A 22939-nucleotide genomic window follows, 5' to 3' on the forward strand; every position below is an offset into this window, starting at 1 on the left:
TGAGCATCTCTACACCTAAATCCAGAAGAAACTCTCTCCTGGTTGTAATACACTGATCTGTACCATTTTGCAATGGGATAGAAATGGATGCAGAAGTGCTTATATGAGCAACATGTCTAATATCTTCCTTTCTTCCAGCCTGTTACAGACTGAACAAAGCAATGACCTGGAGTGTACCAATATCCCCCACAAAGCTTATAAGAGAAGTATATCACAAGTGTGAGATGAACAATCATCTTGTTCAAATCTGCTCGATGCTGCATGAAGGAAACACACTTTGCAGGAAATTTAATGCTTCTACTAAAAAATGAACCTTCTGTTGAACAACCAGTTCAGAACCAGAATCCAGCAGCACTGTTTGAAATGCAGAGGATTTAATATGCACTGAATGACAAGTTACACATGTGTAATGGCAATGATTAGTGTAATGTGACAACCACTTGAGAATTAATGGGGAAAAAACCCAAAGCAAAATAAAATCTAATTAAAATACAGTAATGACTACACACTCACAGGTTTAGTTCTGGCTGCCTATAAATCAGGAATGTATTAGGTAGGAAACCAAAGAGCAGTTCCATAAAATCACTAATTCCTTCTTCAAGCCACTTCAGGGGAAAAAGGAAATACTGGTCAGAATGTGATTCTCAAGAGAAAACTGATGACAGACTTTTGGTTCAGACCTGTGGTTTGCTTTTAACTGCATGACTCTAAACTTCACCACCTAAACGCTATTACTGAAACAACAGCAACAAAGACTGGGATAAATATGCACAGAAATAGCCCCATCAGTTCACAGGTGCCTTGTGGCTGGTACTGGGACGCTGAGCTTTAAAACAGCAAAATGCCAGAAGTAGGGAATATAGGTACTTATACAGAAAATCCTGATCAGGTGAATGTTTGGTCCTGGGGCTGCAGCACCCAACAACCACCTGGCTGATTTGGGTTTAAATACAAAAACTTGCTCCAGGACTAAATCAAAATAATCTTTTAGTTTTTAAATGGCCTCTAAAGACACACGCAATCATCTGCGTCACTCAGCACAACTAGGATGCAACTGTATTTAGGTAGCTGACAAGAGAGTGGGGACTGAAGATAAAGGAGGATGTGGCAGAGGACAAGAATAGTATCCAAGCAGTAAACAGAGAGTTAAATACATGGAAATGGAATGAACAATATACTTGGACTAACTAAAAGTCTAGTAAAGAATAAACAGAACTGTTGATCTGAGATCTACTTAATATTAATCCTGGAGAACGTTAATGAAACCGGACTACATACCCTACTTCTCTGCCTCCATTGCTGTTTGAAGAAAGCCTGCCTGCTGCAGGGAGAATGTAAGGAGTTAGTGCACTTCCTTACCATCAACTGGGAAGTTAACAGAATCATCACCAGGGTGCAGAGAGCACAGGCTGTGAGTAGTTTTAAAGCACTAATTCTTTTCTGTTACCTGCCAACCACGCAAACGAGGACTTCACAGGACAAGAAATCACAGGACTGACCCATGAGAGGAACTGAAAAGCATGGTATTAAAACATTGTTTTAAGGCGTTTGAAGCACTAGCAATTGATAGCACTAAATGTAATAAACACACTTGGCTAAAAGACCTGCTTCATGTTTGTTTTTAATGGGAGCTTACATTTAATTACTCAGCACCTATAAATCCATTAAAGATTATAAATCACCAGCTTCAATGCAGCTCCTTACGTAAGTGCAGGCATGTTTATGTGGCTAATTCATATGTTGAAACACAACAAGCAGCATGATCGATGGCATAGATTGTGAATGTAAAAAGCAGAAAACCAGCCCACACAATTCCTGTGGCGCTGGAGTAAATACCCCACGTCTTTCATTTAGCACATCGCAAAAGAAGTGTAAGAATGTAAGAAAACATTCCAGGCATGTTGTGTTAACAGATCACACCAGCAGGAACACGGGACTCCAGCTCCACAGCAGATAAGTTGTCACATACAGACTCTGCCAGCTTTAATTTCTCTCTTTTTCTGCAGGGACCTGACAGCTTTTGCTTTTCCTCAGCTGCCCACTGGAGGAGGGAAGGGCAGTCACAGAGGTGATCGTGGCTGGAGCCACTTTGTGTTTTGCAGCTCATGCCTTAAATTTCATCTAGAAAACAAGCAAGAAAAAACCAACCCAGCAGCCTGGTCTCAGAGCAACGGGGCAACTATCTCAGTGCATGAAGTGTGGTTGAAGCTGGGTAATTAGCTTCAAAACCTGCCTGTCACACCTTCACCCACACAAGGATGGTGTCAGGTCAGGATACTGGTGCCTGGAGAAGCGGGCACTTACCTCACGTGGATGCACAGAAACACCCCCCTCGTCACTGGTGCTGCATTTACCAGGGAAGGTCAGGATTTAAGAAAAACAGCCATCCAAAATCTGAATCCTGAAGCCTGCAGCTGTTTCAAGGACAGCCCCACACATAGAAAGAGGTGCATGCACAACCTGTCTCTGATCTACCATGTTTTCCTTTGTGCCAGAGGATGAAGTGGTTTCAGCTGCTCAAGAGTTCACTGTTTCTCCATTAGCAAGCTCACATGGTCCTATAAATCTGCATTACAGCTCTTCTAATGCTTAATAAAAATGAATAACTACGCCCATAGATTGGGTCAGTGTTCCGCAGCAGTGGCCATGTCTAGGAACAGTTGGGTGGTTCACCCCATTCATATAAAGCAGAAAGCATCTTGCTGACTACTAATGCAACAGCCACCACCTGGAAATGCCCTCATCTGGTTTTGAATCCGTGTAAACCCTAATGGGCAATACTGGCACGTGTTTGAGAACCAAGAGCAAAATGAACCCTGGAGTCCCACAGTGTGGTGGGCAAAGCAGCAACTTATAACAGTGGTGTTAGGAACTTCCCTCTAGTACGACGCACCCACTAGAAGTTCATTTAAGTCCTCAGAAACACCAGTTTGCTCCAGTGCTTGGCTGTGAAAAGGCAGGAGCAATGCAAGCCAGTGAGCTACGGTTCACCATTTCCCCCAGAAAAGGCTGCCATGCAAGAGTAAATTAAGCTCTTTGACCCTAACCAATTTTGAAACAGTGTTAAATGAGTTTATTAAATAATGGTCAATAAGCTTCTCCATATGTATGAAATCCCAAATGCAAATTCATTTCAGTGCACCAAGAAATGCAATACTAAGATGCAGAGGGGAAAAAGAGGAAACAAAACCCCCTATTGTTCACACTGGATAATCTTCATTCCAAGGAAACTGCAACAACTCCAAGAAATTCCTACAACTACTTGATGGGTGTTGCAATGGGAACAAAATACTTCTGTGTGGGGCCAAATAATAGAAATAATAGAACAAGAGGCAATGGCTGTGAATTGGGAGGTTCAGGATGGACATTCAGAAGGAATTTTTTTACTAGGGCAGTGGTGCATAACCAGAACAGGTTGTCCTTAAGGGCTGTGGAAGTGCAGTCTTTGGAGGTTTCTCAACACTTACCCAGACAAAGCCATAGACATTCACTCCCATCAACATTTCTGTGAACACAGAAACCAAAATTGCTCCCATGCATGTAACAGCAAAGCACCCCCAATTGTGTGACTTAAATCTGTGCCAGTCTGATTGATCCGGTGCTGGTAGGTTGTGGAGTGACCTGATCCACATGTAGTCCTTCCACAGGGCCTCTAAAGGTTTTTTAGGTCCAGCACAGCAGATGGAAGTGGCCTGCAGCTAGTCAGATAGCAGACAGTTGTTCAGGCACAGTAACTAAGGTTCCTAAACCATTCAAGTATAAATCTAGAGACTTTATTTGGAGGCCACTGATCTGTGCGAAGCCAGCTGGAAAGGCAAAGTGCACATTCAAAACATGCTGCTTAGTCTTAGCATGGCATGTTTCAAGTAGGCCCTGGAGAAATTAAATGGGCATGGACACTTGTGATATGGGGTGACAGCTTCACATTCAAATGAAACATGTGAGTGTGAACCCTGCAACCCTGGCTGGGCAAACCATGCAGACAAAGTTGGGACAGCCTTCCATGCATTTAGGGGAGGCAGCACAGGGTAGGCATTTCCTTGAAGCTGCACCCAAAGGCATAAACAAGAGCTCCACTTCTGACATTGTGCTGCTGACTGCCAGAGGTAATTTGTGGAAAGCATCAAAAGGATATGCTCATCTGTTTCTCAACAACTGTGGACAAGAATGTAAAACTCACTAGAGAGAAGTCGAATTCATGACAAGTGTTCACCTTGCACTTCCTTAAGGTGATGTTCACATCCCCAGTTCACAGCCCCAGCAAACCAGAAGAATGACTCTCACACGCACACTCACAGAATGGTTAGGGTTGGGAAGGACCTTAAGGGGTACCCATTCTGCTGGCCCAAAGCCAGCTGCAGAAGGGAAGGAGCAACTCTATCAACAAAGTTTGTCATCCCTTGGGAAGCCCCAGAACAGCTCTGGTCCTCACCCATTCCCTCCTACTAGCAGATTGCCTGGTCAAGACATGGCGCAGTCCTGGCCATAGTGGGAGACACCTCAGAGCTGCAGCATCTCCAGCTGCTGGGTGGCAAGGAAATGGACAGAAAGCCACTAAATGTCCATATTCCCATACTGCATGCTCTGAGTTTCCCTTCATGCTGGCTCCAGCCAAAGTTGGCTGGGTTAGGCTGGGTGCTATTGCTTCAACACCCACAGCCCATATAACCCACACCCACATACCTCTCACTCCATAGGGCATCACCAACGCATATATGGATATGAAACAATGCTTGTCTCACAAGATGGCCCTAACTGTGCTTTCTGCAAGATGCTTTAATGGTAGAATTGCTTACATGGCTGAACATGTCTCTATTTCATACGTTCCAGATTTGCTCTACTGAACCAGCTCTGTGTACTGGTTGACATACTCTCGAATCAACTGCTAAATATACTTGCTTGGTGGTACTCTGAAAAGAACACTGTATATCAAACACTAATGACATTGAAAATGCAGTCATCACAAGCCACACCAGTGACAACAACAGATCTATGTGAAATAGACTCAAATCCTAAAAATTACTCATTTCTGTACATTAACCATTTCAGTTCAAAAACCAGACACCCTCTGACCTTATCGCAAGGTAAATTCAATATAAGTTTAATACAAACCAATCCCCACTTCAAAGAATATAAACCCATTTGTAATGAATCTCGGAGAAGACATAATATTACAGACTGGATAGAATTATCAAAGCATTTCAGATTCCTTCTCTCATGTTTCACGTTTTTCACCCCCATTCAAACCTATCGTGGTCACGGTGCTATGCAATGAAGTTAAGACACAAAGGTTTAAATCGAGAGCAGTTCTTCATTGTTGCACAATGCCTATGTAATCTGGCTTAGTAACATACATAGGATAAAGTCAGAGAAGAATCTCTGCACCAAATATTCCCTTCTGGAGTCAAATGTTGTCCAGCGACATTGTGAACCAAAGCAGCCTGGGCTGAGCCCAGAACTCTAGGTTAGAGGCCCCTGCAGTTAACTAATGGTTGTGTTCTCTCCCTAAAGAAAGGTGATTTTAAATCCCTAACAGACATGAAATTCAGCATAAAACACAGAAGTGAGCTAACTGCAGTAGCAAAACGCTCATGTTTTTACAGGAAGATTCTTCACAGTTTCATTTATGAAATGCAAATACCTGTGTACAGGGAGCACTCAAGTTTTAGAATCAGCAAACACAGCAGCTCAGGATCCTCTTGTGACATGAACACAGACAGCATCATTATTCATAAACTTCTCATTATGTCTAAGTCTCTTAAGAAATGCAGACCAGCAGCAACAGCTTCCCCACTGTGACTGCAGGATTCACCTGCACCAAGGTAAAATCAGAGAGAGGAACTCTGCCTTCCGACTCCAATACCAACCCCTTCTTACTACAGCTTGGCACAGCGAAGCAGCATCTCTTAAGGGCTTCAGTTCTTTTTATTTTGTGCACAGTCACACTCTTGAGCAAAGACAGAATCTGGCTGCAAGTGGCTTCAATGGTACTGAAAATGAGATGTGTTCATATTGTTTGTATGTTCCTGGGTACCACAGCCATACATATAACGTAGGTAAATACATACTTCTATCCCCCACTGATTAGTAGAAGTTGGTATTCACACTTGCCTCACTCCTTCTTAAGCTAATGCTTTTCAAAGTAAAGCTAATGCTTTTCAAAGTAAGCGTCATGACATTTACAGCTCTACAATACTTTTCATAAGGTATCAGAGATGATTCTGTACTAATTAAGAGATGTTAGTTTACAAGGGCATTTAAAAAGATTATATGAACTTCCATCTTAAGAAATCACAGAAATTCAATCATATAAAAATGGTTCTAAGGAAACCTACTAATGGTCCAGACAGAATTTAGCATATCTTCAGAAAATATTAAACATGATGGAAGATAACAACACTCCACTGAAGTATAAAATCCTGTCTCTTCTATATTTAGTTCAATCAGAAACACTTTCAACACTTTCTAATCTACAAAAGATACCTAAAATGCTTTTTTTTTTTCCCAAATGAGGCTCTAGCTTATACAAGAGCTGCACAGTCTATTTCAGCTACACAATAAATCTGCTTTAGTGAAAAGGAAAGAAAACCTCTTGGTATTAAAGCACTGTACCATAGCAAGGCACCCAGTGTGCTGACTGCTCTGAGATGTGTGAATTGCTTGCTCACAGCTGAGTGCCTCGGAGTCAAACCTGAACATCCAGTAGTGCCCTTACAGCAAAGCTTTTGGCTTTTTATTACCCCAGAAAAGATAAGCTGAACAGCAGTGTTCTGTCATAGATGCCACTGTTTTTCCATAGTAAGAACAAGATTCTGCAGTTTGTGCTGCAGGTCAGGATTCATCCAAGGCTTGTTCCACATGGCCTCTGCAACTAAACTGAGCAGCAAAGCCAGCAAGACATGGTGGCAACTAACAGGGAGAAAAAGCTGTGAGTGCCTAATTGCAGTGACTGTTTGGGAATTAAATGCAACAGCCCTACAATCAGTGGAACCACCTGCTACATTTACGTCAGTATTAACTTGGAGTTTCATTCTCTATATGCATTTTCAGTGTGCTGAGTATTTTTGATGCATCTCTTTTGCTGAATTGAAAGCAGCCTGACAGCTTTAGCAGCCAGGTAGCTGGTGTTCGTGGGGTATCTCTGAAGTATCCAAACAGAAGCCATCAGCTGCCTACAAAGGCGATAGCTGCAAGTTTATCTTAGCATCGCTAGCTTTCAGAGAGTCAGTGCTGCTGTGAACTTGGTCGTCTGCAAGTGTTCATGTGAACAATGCTCAGAAATGCCTGCTGCTGCCCCTAATGCTAATCAAGACAGAAGAAAACCTCTGCTGCCTGTTTCACCGCTCGCCATTTCAGTGTTTGGTGCATGTTATCACCCAGAAAAATATTTAAGTTCTCTATTTCACCATATATAAATGCACACTGCAGCATTCACCGTGCATGTTATTTACTTTCACTTAGTGCCACTTCAGCCCACTTGCTGAGCCAAGTCTCCACACTTTATCTTCTTTGCCTTTTTACCATCCAAATTTTGTTGCTTGTTCATGTTCTAGAACACATGCATGAAACCAGAACTTATGCCTACATCTTTCAGCAAACAGAATTTAAGGGAAGTACCTGCAGCACCACAGATCGATGTGGTTTTGGCCAGGTAAGCCTCTTGGCAGCAGTGCAGAGGAAGCTGGGGACAGGTGAATACCGGCTCATCTGTGAGAGGGAAGCTGCTGATTCCCAAGTGAGGGGATGCCTGGCAGACCTTGCTTCCCTTATTGCCCTCTTCCCCATCCCTCCAGTAGCTCCCTGGTGAGTGCAGTGACAGCTGCCCATCCTGTATTACAAGCACTGGAGAACATCAACATTTCTTCACTGTCAAAATGCCTCCAAGCCAACTTTGATGTTCACTGAGCTCCAGTTCCCACCACAGGGTGCGCTGTGGTGGCTCATGTACTGCCATAAGCCAGCAGCAGCAGCTAAGACAGGCAAATGACAGCAACTCCTGAGGCTTGCTTTGGGCTGGAATGACCCTGTAAAGCATCCTGGACAACGCCAGTGCAGGACAGCTGACCGGAGCCTTAACAGCTGGTGGCTGGCCAGACTGCCTGTGTGCTGTCCCCTCAGGGGTGTATCTGACAGCAGAAGCAGGCAGACAGACTGATGATGGTCCCAGCGTCACATTTTACTGCAGAAGAAACAAAAGCCCTGTGGTACATGAGTGCCTGTTCCCACATTGTTCTCCTGCTGCAGAGTGAGCACGAGCTGTCAGAGGCATGTGAGCTGTGACACCATGTCCCCAGTGCTACCCCCACACACTCATCCAGGTGCCTGAACTGCCTGCAGACCAGCCCAGCAAGACAACACCAAAACACAGTGGTCAGTTTCCAAGCAGTCCTTTTCCTTCATGGGCTGAGGTGGGCTCTCAGGGGAGTGCTTGTGCAGGGCAATGCACAAGGACACCAGCAGCTCTACCTGGTATCTGTTTTAACTGCTGGGGACCCATAGCATCAGGCTCTGCAGTACTGACAGCTGCAGGACCAATATCTGACCACCCTTGTCATCTCTCCTTGTTTCTTTCTAGGGTCCTCACTGCAGGCCTGTCTTCACAGCTTTCCCCAGGCTTCAGCCATCCCACTGTCTTAAGCTGTTCTAATTTCAGAGCAGCCACGAAAGGTTTAACAGCCCTTCTCAGGTCTTGGCCATAAGCAACAGCGCCATGCAGAAGTTTGAGATGTGCTTCACAAGAAATGCCAATAGGAATTTACAAGCTATACAAGAATTCCCAAAACATCACAAACAAACACAATGGCAGCTGGATACCATTTGTCTTCCCTGGATGGTGACCACCTCAAACTTACATGTGTAGAATTATCCATCCTTTGACCAGAAGCAGTAAGGTCTCTGACCTTGCAAGAATCTGAGGCAACAGAAACCAAACTTTATGGAAAGAGCTGAAATCCCTCACAGCACATTTTTGCTCTTCTATGGATTTCTTTTCCTCTGCAAATAAAACAGGGATTCCAACCTGTATTTTAGCATTTCAGCCTTCAGGTTCTCCTCATCTATAAAGAACAGTTTTCTGTATTTTAAACCTTCAAAATCAGTGTCAGACAAATACGAACAATTCTTACATCTATAAAAGAAGACATTTCTGTTTCAGGTGTCTTCTATTTTTAGCCCTGTTATCTACTGATTGTCATTTAACATTTACCTCCCAAATGCTGTTAAGCAACAGCAAGAGAGGTATCACCTTGTACCACAAGCTCAGCATCACACACTGCCTACCTCATACAGGCAGATGAACCACAGAGCCTTGAGGGTAAACACACAAGTGATGGAAATACTATTGTAGACTCTTGAAAACAGAGTCCACCAAAAAATAATCAGACATGCTTTTAATAAACTTATTTAACACCTCATTCTTCCCAACTTCCACCCATTTGTGTCTCATATTAAAATACACACACTGCAATTTAGTAGTCCTAAATTAGGCCTCTCAAGACCATCTGTCTTACCGGCACTTGAGTTTCTTAGATTACACTGCAGGGAGACTTAAGACTTTGTTACCTCAGACCCAGTTAGATAAGGCAAGTGCCATTGCAAGATGAGCTATTACAGTATCAAGCAGTTTTAATTCCCACTTGAAGTTACATGAAGTACACATGTACTTACACACACTGCCCACTGAAACCCCAAGGGTGGATTAGGACTTGCCACCACTGACATGAGTGCGGTAACACTCTGGTGCTCGCCGGCAGGAGAACACCACAAAGCAATTTGCACACAGCAAATGCAAACCCCAGACATCGCTCTGCAGTGCTGCAATAGATGTGCTCTCATTCATCACCATTCACAGTACTCTTGTAAGTAATTTGTTGAGGACTTAAGAGTGCAGGTCAAAAAGAATTGCATTTATTTAAACAAGGGAAAGCTGCGTAACAACTACAGGCTTGCACTGGGTTTACACCCAGAGGGGAACAGGAGGATAACTATCATTTTCCACAATTTAACCATTCACCAAAAGGTGGTTGAAGACGATGCAGTCAGTCTCCCCCACAAGTGGCTCCCGGGAGCACGTATGTCCCTCTCACACATCGCCTCTCACACATCGCTTAAGGCACAAGGTGCAGCATGGCTCTGTGCATATGAGCTACACCTTTATCGACTGACAACAGCCCAGAGCAAGTCACTGCTTACAAATCAGCTCGTGGCTTCAAACCGGCTTTAATTATCAGACTGCTTCCCCACATCAAAATGCTAAGCAAGAACATCGTGTCTCAGGACAGCTGCCAACAGGAAGGATCTTAAAAAAGAAAAGGGGGGGGACACAACTACAGTGCTTAGAGAAGCCTAGGGACGTTGAGCTATGGCACAGCTCTAAGTGGAAAAAGCATGGTACAAGGCCTAGTGTGCTCTTCCTGCCTAATTTTAAACCTCCCTATAGACATAGTTATTTTATGCATAAGTCAAATGAGGGGAGAAATGTGTTCAAGATTTATTTTTTTACACACCACTGTATGATGCCAAATTAAAGGAGAGGCAAGTCAAACCGAATTATTTTAGCTAAATTAAAACCATACATTGCCGTCACACACTGAACACAAGGCCTTGGGATGGCAGACAGCCGGAATTAAGCAGCCTTTTCCTGCATCGAGTAAAATGAAGTGTGAGGCACTAGTATCTGTAAAACTGGATACCTGCGGTTGTAGTTTTAATGTCTATTGTACCTCTATAGCCAAGTATCAAGTAAATACCAAGCATCCAATTGTAAGTAGCATAGCAGCCTTCCAGTATCTGGAGGGGGCCTATAGGGATGCTGGAGAGGGACTCTTCATCAGGGACTGTAGTGACAGGACAAGGGGTAATGGGTTAAAACTTAAACAGGGGAAGTTTAGATTGGATATAAGGAAGAAGTTCTTTACTGTTAGTGGTGAGGCACCGGAATGGGTTGCCCAGGGAGGTTGTGAATGCTCCATCCCTGGTGGTGTTCAAGGCCAGGTTGGACAGAGCCTTGGGTGAGGTGTCCCTGCCCATGGTAGGGGGGTTAGAACTGGATGATCTTAAGGTCCTTTCCAACCCTAGCTATTCTATTCTATTCTATTCTAAGTAGCCTCACAAATGAAGGGACTCCACATTTCCACATGCATGAGGCACCAAAAGGAACAGCAGCAATTCACACCATAGTTTCAAAACCTAATCAGAGTTAACACAACCGTATCTCTAGCTCAGCACCTAACCAGCCACCTTCTTGTTCTCAGCTGTGGGAAGTTTCAAGCTCTGACTGGGAAATTAAACATCAGAAAGGGATGTGCAGTGCTGGGTCTTACTTCCGTTTTTGCTTTTACTAATACTTCCTCAACATCTGTACCTACCAATGGCCATCTTAAGAGTACCTAATGGTGACAGGTTGAGCATGCACTAATGAAGTTAGATGGCTCTGGGGGGGAGGAGGTGGTGTGTGTTGCTATCTTCTCTCATTGTAGATACTCGAGATGTCCTCCAAGGAGATAGCTGGGGACCTCTAGGACAACAGCAAGGTGCCTGTTCCAGCCAGCCAAAGGCTGCTTCAGACCCCAAGTGAGAACACCAAAGGGAAAGAAGAAATCACCATGAAGTAATTAAGAACACATATCCCCAAATGCCTTGCTGTACGTCTCCAACTCAGTCACTGAAACCTTGTAATTAGAGGTGGATAGAAAAGACAGTGAGGTGCATATATAAACAAATTTAGGGGCAGGATTAAATGCACTGACTGTAATTAAAGATAGTCTCTTGCAAGCCTACAATGAGTACTCTTACTTTCACATGAATTAAAACCCGAGCAGCATGTATGTAATATCTTCTCCCTCAACAGTGGCAAGATCTGGCATCACGGGGCAGGGGAGAGTTGCAGATATCCGACAGTCCTGCCTCGAAGTTTAGATTTAGCTTGTCACAGCACAGATAGTGCCTTGTTTATAATTCAATTTCCGTCCTATTTCCCTTTCCATTGAAGAGTACAAAGCTGGCTGTCCCTGCGCCAGACAGGGTGCAGCCCAGCAGAACCTGAGAACGATCCGTTTTGGGATGATAAGGCATGGAACAGCTTTTCCAGACTCTCACCCTTACCCTCCTTCTTCTTTCATCCCCACAAAACTGAGCCCATGTTTCTGAAGCGCTGTGTCCTGAGGTTATCTGGCAATGGAAGGAAGAGCCAGAAGTTTGGACCTGCTTGCCATGTGAGTATGTAAAGTCAGGCAGTGGGAACCAAGACACCTGACAGCCTATGTCAAATACCTGCTAGCACGCAGACCCAGTAACTGCTTCTAGCCAAACACACACAACAAGCTCCCAGATTTCCCTGGCAGAAATTACTTGCTCCACCCTTGCTGTTCATTTCAGCAGTCAACACAACAGCATTTACCAATCGGGATTAAGTCAGCTTTCTTGGGGGAATTACAGGGTTTGCTACCTTTATGTTTTGTAAATACCAGCTAATGTGGTATGAAAGACACAGGGTGTCTGTGCAGCAGTGTTTGCAAACACTGATGTTGCTCTCGACTTCATCAGGAGCTGCTGAGTTCTGACAGCAATTACACTCCAGGTAGGCCCCTTAATTTAGCACCTTGTATCTTCACTTGGTTACCTAAATTGAAACGTGAATGAAAGAAAAGCAGATACAGTTGTGAGGCATTAATCCCAAGGTGGCAGTTGGGAGGAGAGGACTTAAACTAGTTCTCCAGCCTTTTAGAGACACTTTACCATGTTCAGATATAGTCTTTGGTTGTTCCCTGAATTTGCTGTGAAGCAGAATTTAGTATATGCTTTCTTAACGTATGGCATGTAGCCTGTAACTAAAGCTGCTAGTTTTCAAGTTATAAGCATTGCGACATAGGACCTCATGTACATACATCCAAGCCCGCACCTTTCATGTGTCAGCTATGCCAATCTCCATGCACTACACAATCAGTTACACTAAGTTGTATAGGAAAGGAATTGTGTAACATCAACTACAATTAAGCAATAATACGAGCCACTTGACATCTTTGACAACTCCTGTCACTGTGCTCTGTTCCAGCAGGATGTGTATGTAACTCAGGATACACGTTTCAGTTTCCATCTCAAAACACAGCATTCTATGAAGTCCCAAACCAACTCTCTTCTTCCAAAACTAGGGAGGGGTGGGGGAGGAAAGGAATCTTACCCATTCTTGTGAATTGCATGGTTCTTTAGGATAAGGAAAGTCAGTTTCAACTGCATCACATGCATGGAGTTTTTAATTGGGGTTTAGGGTTTTGTTTGTTGTTGCTCCCCCACAAATAGAAGTCCCAAATTAAACTGCTGTGAAGGAACAGCATTATGGGTTTTCACATTTATGATCTGTTGGCTACATGTTCATGCTCAGTACAGTTCCTAGAACCGTAACTGCATCCCCTGCAGCTGCCCGGATGTGATGTGGGGTTCAGCTTGCAGGCAGGCATGCCCAGCTCCCACTGAAATCCCCTGAGCAGGGTGCAGAACTGGACCCACAGCCTGCCACATGCTAAACCACTGTGTGTACTGAGGGGAAAAACACACATCAAAAAGTACTTGACCTGCAAAGGAATTCTGTGTAGTAAATCTAAGCACAAATGTCTGCTGACAGAGACCACAAGGGGAAAGCAGCATGAGCTGTAACAGGAAAGTACATGTTGTTCCATCCAGAAAAGAGACAGTTTGAATTTGGGATCAGGCCACAGATATCCAATATTCAAAAGGGGTAAGCAGCCCACAGAGAAGCACTGAACACAGAGCTGGAAATGCCAATACAGCATGGAGGCAGGGAGAGGAGGGCACAGGACAAGCTACCCACAGAACAGAGCCACCTCCTCCAGCCTAGCTTGATCCCTTAGAGTCTACTCCAGCCAGGGACACTGGGTCATCAAAATCTTGTGCCCATTACATACTTGGGAGAAAATAATCCAGCCTCCTGCAGATGTACTGTGAATCCTGACTGCGGAGCCAGCCTTGCCTTGAACAGCTGGAGCTGTACTGCCGGGTTCCTGCTGCATTGGCCACCACGGCAGGTACCACTTCTGTATATCCAGTGTCTGTCTATGGGCTTCCACAGACTTGACTGGCTGGGATTCAGCCAAGGATTCCCACTGTGCTACCCAAGACTTGTTTCAGAGGCCAGCTTCTTAGAGCCATTAGCTGCCTAAATACCTTAAAAAACACCCCCCTCCCAAAAAAAAAAATCAAGTTCCACTTCACTTGCCCAGATGTAGCTAAGCAAGCTTAAAAGGAAAACGTATCTTTTATACCTAACTCCACAAATCTTTTCCTCCTCAAGAGAACAGTCACCATCAGGCATCTCTTCACCTATATCAAGACCTAGCTGTTGTCTGTGTGGTCCAGAAAGTATCTGGAAATCTGGCTCCTCTATCTCCATTTTGTACCAGACCAATCCACTCTTTCTACCACCCCAGATAAGAGTTGGCCAGGTCAATCAGCAGATGCTGAGAACATAAACCACCTTTCACTTAGCCCATTACAGGCCAACAGACAATGGACTGATGTTTGGAGAGAGGGATGAACAAATTCAAGTGGAAGAAACCCATGCATTTGGTTTCTCGCCCATCTGTTTTCTGCTGGCTGTTTGGCTGGCCAGGGAGCACATGGCTTTCTGGAGCCCAGACCCAAGACTGCACTGAGGCTCTGCAGTTGAAAGCCAACTTCAGCAGGATAAAGGACATGACAATTTAGCCAAGACTATTTCAGTCCATTTTTCACTGCCAAATAAAAGCTCTACCCAAAGCATGAGGATGTGTACATCCCTGACACCTGGATATAACTTGATGAGCAGAAAATTTCCAAGCTTCATCAGTATTAAGATATTCCTCCTTTCCAAACCACCACTCTAGGTGGGAAGACACCTCTGCTGTGAGTGCATGATCCAGTGAGCTGTTGTGTGCACTGAAAAGACACCAGTTCAGTGCATGGGCATTTACAGTACCTACTGTAGCATGTGGAACAGGACGAGCCACAAGACCAGACACTTGCTGACTGCTTAGAGGTGAGGAAAGAACAGCATTTCAGTGCAAAGCTTTAAGCCTTCTATTTCTTCAATTCCATGGATTCATCAGACTCAGGAATATGGGACATTTCAATAAAAGCATAGGATTCAGCTTTCAGCTCTGTGGGTCCAGTTCTTTATAGACTTTGCTAAACAAGCTCCACAAAAACTCTTATTACACCAATTTAACACACAAACGCCACCACACACTTTGCTCCTCTGTTGGAAACCTGAGGGTCAATTGCAAGTAAAAAGGGGTTTGAGCTAAGAGTCAGCTTTGCATTGTGTGAGGCAACATCATTCCCCTGACCACTACAGTTGGCATCCTCACAGAGGCACTCACAGCCGGTGGGGAGCAGATGCCTAAACCATGGTGACTTCCAGCTCACAAGTTCTTAAGACATTACCTTGCTTAAGGACTGCAAAGGTACAATCATTGCAGTTCACTGGAGTTGCAATAAACCACTTCACACCAAGCAGACAGCATGTAAAAAGTTCATTACTTGATGAGAAAAACAGAAGAAACAGATGTAATACGGAGGTTTGGTTCTGCTAGTACGATAAGGTGGTTCCCACCACTCGTAGCAGCCACATTATCTGGGTGGTTTATGTATAACATGGATATGTCCTAGAAATGGCAGCAGTTTTTATAGACATGTTACAGCAATGAGATCTGTACCAGGTCAGTAAGACCCATCCAGCACTCTCCACACAAGAGCGGCCAAAACTGGATGCTCAGGAGAAATACTAAACTGACAAAGTGACCTGCACTGCTCTGTACTGTAAATAAATACTGTCACTCAAAGAAGCAATCCCATCCTCTCCCTGTGCTGGCATTAGGGTGTGCCCGTGACAGTGAGCTGGGTCAGGAAAATGAACTTGCTGAAGAAACAAACTTCTCCCTTCCCTCCTGTGCTGGCAGGAAGCAGGACCCAGCAGCAGTGTGCAACTGGGCTGGGTTAAACTCCCAATGGAATCATAAAATCCCAGACTGGTTTGGATTGAAGAGACCTTAAAGCTCATCCAGCTCCAACCCCTGCCACGGGCAGGGATACCTTCCACTAGAGCAGCTTGCTCCAAGCCCCTGTGTCCAACCTGGCCTTGAACACTGCCAGGGATGGGGCAGCCACAGCTTCTCTGGGCACCCTGTGCCAGCGCCTCAGCACCCTCACAGGGAAGAGCTTCTGCCTAAGAGCTCATCTCAGTCTGGGTGATCCTTCCCTGGAAGTACTCTACCTCCAGCACCAGGCAGGGGGTTTCCTCAGCTAGTGGCAGTGCCATAGCTTTTTAACATGACAGATCAGTGCAGTTCTGTCTTTATGCTGCACGACAGTATTAACTGCAACGGTAATCTGCAATTTTGAAAAGGCAGCCCATAATAAAAATAAACATTGAGCATTGTGTTGGTATGGCTGTTATTTCCATGACCTTTCTGTTCTGTTTCAAAACTTCCAAGTTTATCAGCAGCTGGAAATTACATGCTTTTCATTAACCCTGCAATTTAGTAACATGAAGAACCACAGAGGGAATTCCAAGACATCCATCTATGCACTTTCTCAGCTTGTATGAACTTTAAACTCCAAGTAAACCTGGTGGGTGAAATTAATGCACCAATGAACGCAGCTGTGATCCTGGCATGTGCACCGCCTCCATGAGAAAGCTAGCTATTAACACTTAATTTCAGAGGCACTTATTCCCTTTACTTTATCAGCATCACAATGTGCCCATGAAAATATAGATTTCTTATTGAAACCTACGTTTATGTCCAGACACCTACATCATACACATGATGATGCAGTAGAACAACCTTTTTCTGGCAAGGTTTTAGCTTTAAGGACTACACAAATCTCAGGACAGCATTACGATGTGCACACACGGAAACACTTTCAGTGCTGTAAACAATGCATACATCAGGCTCATATGGGAAGAAGGAAAGGTTTGTTTTCTTCTTCCAAAAGCTCTCGCAAGTCACCATCCCTCATCCTGGTCTTGCACTTCTCAAGAGTCAGGGCTGCTCCACTCAGCTGATCCAGGCCATGTCCACAGCAGTCTCAGCTCGCTGCAATACAAACTAGTGAGCCTGAAGAAGAGAGGACTGCTCTCCCAACAGCCAGCGGCCGAGCTAAACACCTGCACACTTCTTGGAGCAACTTCCATAGGAAAGCAGGGAAATGCCTCCAGAGCACATCTCTCCCAGCAGCACTGCCTGGTTTTCACCTCCATGTGGCTCAGCTTGCCTGGGGACCTGCGATGGGATCTGTTGATTTCTCCGAGCAGCAGAGCACTCACAAGTCAGATGCTGCAGTGCTGAGCACTGCCATGCTCAGGATCACCAGTCCATCCTGCCCACAGACACTGATCAGCTCCTTTTCTCATTACACTGCCACTGCTTCTAGGAGTTCACTGTTTGGTGAATGCAGGCAGGACAACCTCTACTGGTGCTGACCTGCCCCTTCCCCCTTCTTGATAAGGAAAAACCAAACAGGAAAACCCCACAGAGAATAATACAAATGGTCTGACAGAGGCAGGAGATAGCTGCCCATCTAGATCAAGCCATAGTTGCCCAGCCAAGGCACTTGTTCAGCTCACATGGTGCCAGAGAGGGGACAGCAGCATGTGGCTTGCCGATTTCAAGGCACTTTCATCAATTTCCTCACTAATTCTTCAAAGCTGTTCTTTGCAATCATTAAGTTTCACAAGCTATTGTCAATGCTGAGCTCCTCCTGCAGCAGAGCTCCTCACAACCAGGGAGGAGTGAAATTACTTTGTCACCAAAGGAGTTTTGACAGGTCAGTCCCAATATCCCTCATCAGGGCTCTACCCACCTCTGACAACAGACAGGACCACAGCAGGGAGGTGTCAATTCCTCCCACAGAGCAGTAAGATGACCTCAGTACAATCTTCTGGGGGATTTATCTTGGGTTTTACACTGCAATGTAGAACCAGTATAAATTGACACAAACAACTGAGATCATCCTCTCTCATTTTAAGAATCAGACTTGTAGAATGGTTTGGGTTGGAAAGGACCTTACAGCTCATCCAGTTCCACCTTGCCCCCCGCACAGGCAGGAACACCTTCTTCCACTAGAGCAGGCTGCTCCAAGCCCCTGTGTCCAACCTGGCCTTGAGCACTGCCAGGGATGGGGCAGCCACAGCTTCTCTGGGCACCCTGTGCCAGTGCCTCAGCACCCTCACAGGGAAGAACTTCTTTCTAATGTCTCGTCTAAATCTTCCCTCTTTCATTTTAGAGCAATTCCCCCTTGTCCTGTCACTACATGCCCTTATGAAAAGTCCCCTTCTGAGAAGTTCGAGTCTCTCATGGATTCTTGGGGCTTTTCTACACTGTGAAAGTTGCATTCCTCTGTAGAGCTGTCAGGTTAGATAGATTTAAGAACAGCCTTGCAAGAAGTCATGATTACCGATACATTTGCTATTTATGTTGCTCTGTGAAAGCCTACTGATATAATGGTCCACCTGAAAACAGTAACAAAAAATACATACATTAGTATATATGTATGCATTTGTCCTCTGGAACTAGTCACATCTAGGCGCCACTCCAACTGACCTGTCTGTATTTATCAGACTATCTTTTAGAACCTCATCTGTCTTTAAGAAGATTTTTCTGCCTTCATACTTCTTATTTAGAGGATTTCCTGTTTCATGGCTCTGAGATGCAAACCTTAATCACACAGGACCAAAGCAGGACCTCCAACAGCGGATGAGTCCTTACAGTTTCACAATATTGAGCACACGCTAAAGTTTTGAGCAGGGTATTCTAGGCAGACTTAAAGCAGAGAAAAAAGAATTTTACCTATGAATTGCTGACAAACACTTTACCATAGTTGTAGCCTGAGTTTTATCATATAGCGAGAGTTTTTGTTGAAATTACATCCCTGCTTCCATTTGTCTTTCCCTGAGCATCCCTCAAAAGCATAGAGAAAAGAGCCCTTACAGTAGAAAATGCAAATTAAAGCAGTGGTGCCAAACAGCCGAACCTGCACACAGACAGAGATCAACCACTGCCATCCCTACTGACATCAAAACCAATGCAGAACCTGAAACAGCACCGGGTACTATTACAGGTGGCTTTCTGGTTAGTGGCAGCTCTGGCCACCTTCATTCAGGACCTGTAAATAATGAAGCCATTTCCCTCCTCTCCAGAACTCAGTCCAGCCCAGAGACACCACGTCAGGCACTGGGCAAGGAAGAAGATAAGAGCAGCCATCTCCTCTCTTCCTCCGTGATGGCTCCTGTGAGATAACCAAGCGTGTCTCAGCCAGAAGCATCATGGCAACGATGATTCAAAGGCACTGGTCCTGGAAAGGGCTACACCTCCAAAATCAACATCCAGTGTTTCAGAGCTGGCAGGAGGAAGGCTCTGCTGCAGGAACACACTGGCTGGGAATCTTCCTTTAAACTTTGCCAGATGCTCGACGGATTTGAATGCATTTTGAGTAAAACAGAGTGAAAACCAGTACAATTGGGATTATCAGCTCATGAACACACAGGGCTGGAGGAGGGGGCTGTTAAAAAACATTAAAACTACAAGAGTCCTTCACAGCAATACATCAGGTAACTAGAATTGTACACCTCATCTGCTTTCGTGATCACCCATACACACACAAGGATCTTGCTCCAATTTGCAGGTTCTCACCAGGATTAATAAAACTCTGGCTTCAGGTACAGGCTGACTGTAGGAGGTACAGCTAGCTGCAGCAGTTACAAATGTTAGTTGTATAATCATAAGACATACCTTGCAGTTTACCTATTTTGACCTTGAGACAGCAGAGAAAGAAAAGGTAGCAAGGCAAATACTCTATATAGGTCCAGCTACTACAAAGATACAACACAGGACTGAAAGTGAGAACAGAGGTTGGACAATTAATGTCCTCCTTCTAGCCCTGCATGTACTGCAAATGCTGCTGTGCCTCATTTACTGTGCTGCTTAAACAGCAGAGGGAAGAAGAGGCAACTCCATGTTCAGGGTATAAAGATGATTGGAAGCAAAAGGAAAAAAGAAGAACTATTCAGTTCAGATGACAAGTCAGTAATGATGGTGTAGGGGGAAAGGAAGAAACAAAGCAGAGTATCTAGAAAGAGGATGGAAAAAAAAATAAAGAGAGTGAGAAAGAAGCACAACCGGGGCCAAAGATAATTCTTTCACTGTTAAAGAAGTGTGACCGAAGGACAGAATTCTGCATGAAGCTGTTTTCCTGAAGACTCTGTTGGCAGAACTCCTGCCAGCTGATTTCACTGCCTCGGCCAATGTACTGCATTCTGCAGCCCAGGCCTCTGTCCGTGAGCTTGAGCCTTCCCTAGTTCCTCTCATCTCTAGGACGACCACGTGGCTATTAGGCAGAGCTATAGTTTACTCATATTACAATTAAACTACAGGAAAGCATGGAGGCATGCAGGGGAAGTGATGGGCTAGCTGCTACAGAACTGCGGCCACAGAACAACACACAAAACTCCCCCGTGAGTTCAGTCTTGTGCCATCAACCACGTTACACTTATTCAGAAGCATGCAAATAGGTTTCGTCATATTCACACACACACAACCCCCTTGCTTTCTTTGAATGCATGAAACCCAAAAGACCACGAGCTACAGAAACAAACCCAAACCCCCCAAAACCTACCCCGAAGAGTTTACCCTGCTGCCTGAATGGTAAGTGAAAGGCAGTGATCCCTCAGCGAGGGGGGACCGTTTGCACTCGGCGGCTCTCTGTGTGCACCAACAGAGCAGCACACCCCAGGAGACATCCTACAGCTAAAAACTCCATCTGCAAGCAAACTCTGACAAGGTACAGCAGATGGCAAACACTGCCTCCAAAACTCTGCAAACATGAGCTCTTTAAAAATCACGTCTTCAGGGTCTAATGAATGTCCTCAGTAAAGTAAGTGCACCTTTTCCCAGCGCTGCGTGCACAGAACCAGGGCTGCAGCTCAGGAATTGCTGACTTCTTGCTCACACACAGCTCCTTGGACAGGACACATACCAGCAAGGAAGCAGATGGAGAGGAAGAACATAGCTGTAGGTACTTACATGCAAGATGGAAATTAACTGCACTTTAGGCATACTTTAAAAAAACACAGAATAACGCTGTGTGACATACTGTTCCCAAAAATCATCCACTTTAATCACAAACTGCTTTGGTTGTACTCATAGCACTTAACACCTCTAGCAAACAGTTGCTGCAATTAGAGTCTTTATTTGTAACTCTGTGGTTAACCGGTTACAGCATTAATCAGTCCAAAGCTAATTATCAGGGATGATTCAAAAACAGCATACCAAACAACAGGAAAAAAAGCCAAGTAATATTATACCTATTACATTTTAGTTGATTAAAAAAAACAAAACCCAACTCTATATAAGCTATTCAGTGCAGAATCAAAACAACTTTAACACAACATTCTTTGATAAGCATGGTAATTCTAACGTCAGCCATACACCTTTTAATGAGCTTTTTTCTCAGGACTTACCTATGTTTTTCTAGTTCGTTGTGTGATGACCTATTAAAAAGAAAAAAGAAACATTAGAGAAAAGGCTAAATAAACCAAGAGTTAGAATATTTAAAAGGCAACATCTGCATAAATTGCAAAAGCGCTCTCTAAAGCATGTATTTATATGGATTATGAAACAGCTTCGCCATTAAATCGGTTCACTGTTACATCCCTTAGATACTTCAAGTTATCAACTTAATTTCCACAAGTAAACCATGGGTTTGGAGGGGGAACGATAATAAATTTGCATTTATTAGCGTTCAATAGATTCAGCGACAGAATTGGACATAAAAATCTGAGCAGGTTAGTAATAACAACAGCCCACAAGATTTTTATCTGTGAAGGAAAATTATGAGGGGGCAGAAAGCGTTAGAAGACCTAAATGGTAACAGGCAAGAGTAAAAAGCACCCAAAAAGCCAGCCTCCAAGCCCACGGAGAAGCAGAAAGAAAAATCAGCAGCTAACCACTGCTGTTGCTGTTGACATCTTAATGGCAAAAAAGAGGAATCTTCTTAATTCTTCTGAGTCTACAAACAGGACAAAAATCTCCTGAACTGCCCACATCAATATGCTATTCTCTTCCAGTCTGCTAGGATTTTAGATCTCCCCCCTGGTGACGCCTCAGGTTTTTTTGCCATTAGAAGGCAGTGCTAGCTTCTTGGAGGATCATTTTCTTTTTGATTCAGCTGGAAACACTGATTTTATTTATTTATACAGCTCAGATTAAAAACATTCCTAAAATGAAGTTATTGTCACCACTTCAAAACGAGCAACTTCCTGGAGTTTTAGCTCTGCCCCACTGAAAACATGTCCAGCACGTAAGGATCAAAAGATACAAATGCAGCAGCAGCTTTTATAGCAGGCAGATTACGTCAGAGCAGCTCTCCTACATCATGCTGTAACCCCTGCCTGCATCTGGCCATGGTGTGCTGACCAAGACAGCTTTGTGGCAGGGTCAGTGCACAGTCTGTTGGGGGAGCAAAGACATCACAGGGTGAGAAAGTCCTCCTGCACAACTGCACAACCTGCCTGGTCACGAGCCACTCTGCCTCTCCCCACGCACACGCATGCATCTGGATGCTGCGGTGTACCTGGGTGTTCCTGGTGACGAAAGCAGCTCTCAAGGGGAAAAAGAAACTAAAGCTCATGCAGAAAAACAGCCAGTAAAGAAACCTGCTACTGATTTTAGGCTGTGCAGCTCCTGATGCTGCAAAGGAATTAAGCAAACTGTCCCTGTGCAGGGAGAGGAAAACTCAAAAGCTTCAAGGCTCAGCACTGACGCTTAATCCACTTTTCAGTGGAAAGCATCCCAGTGATGTTACTAAGACATCAACTACACCAGCCATTACAGACACCTTTTTGTGAGTCACAGTCAGGTAATGTCGGTATTCCTACAGTGCCATATAAGTG

General features: G+C 44.4%; 1 protein-coding gene across 3 annotated transcripts in view; it reads right to left on the bottom strand.

Moving 5' to 3' along the window:
- Positions 1–22939, bottom strand: part of MXD4 (MAX dimerization protein 4) — a 39683-nt gene that overhangs the window by 7987 nt on the left and 8757 nt on the right. For all 3 annotated transcript variants that reach the window (XM_061359815.1, XM_061359814.1, XM_061359816.1), the window contains one exon: positions 21509–21538. In XM_061359815.1, coding sequence (XP_061215799.1) covers positions 21509–21538 — 30 coding nt within the window. The remainder of the gene's footprint in view (positions 1–21508; positions 21539–22939) is intronic.

Source organism: Neopsephotus bourkii, unplaced genomic scaffold, assembly GCF_033783945.1.
Source record: "Neopsephotus bourkii isolate Nb327-2 ecotype Australia unplaced genomic scaffold, CSIRO-AGI_Nbou_v1 NB_994, whole genome shotgun sequence".
Classification (NCBI taxonomy): domain Eukaryota; kingdom Metazoa; phylum Chordata; class Aves; order Psittaciformes; family Psittacidae; genus Neopsephotus; species Neopsephotus bourkii.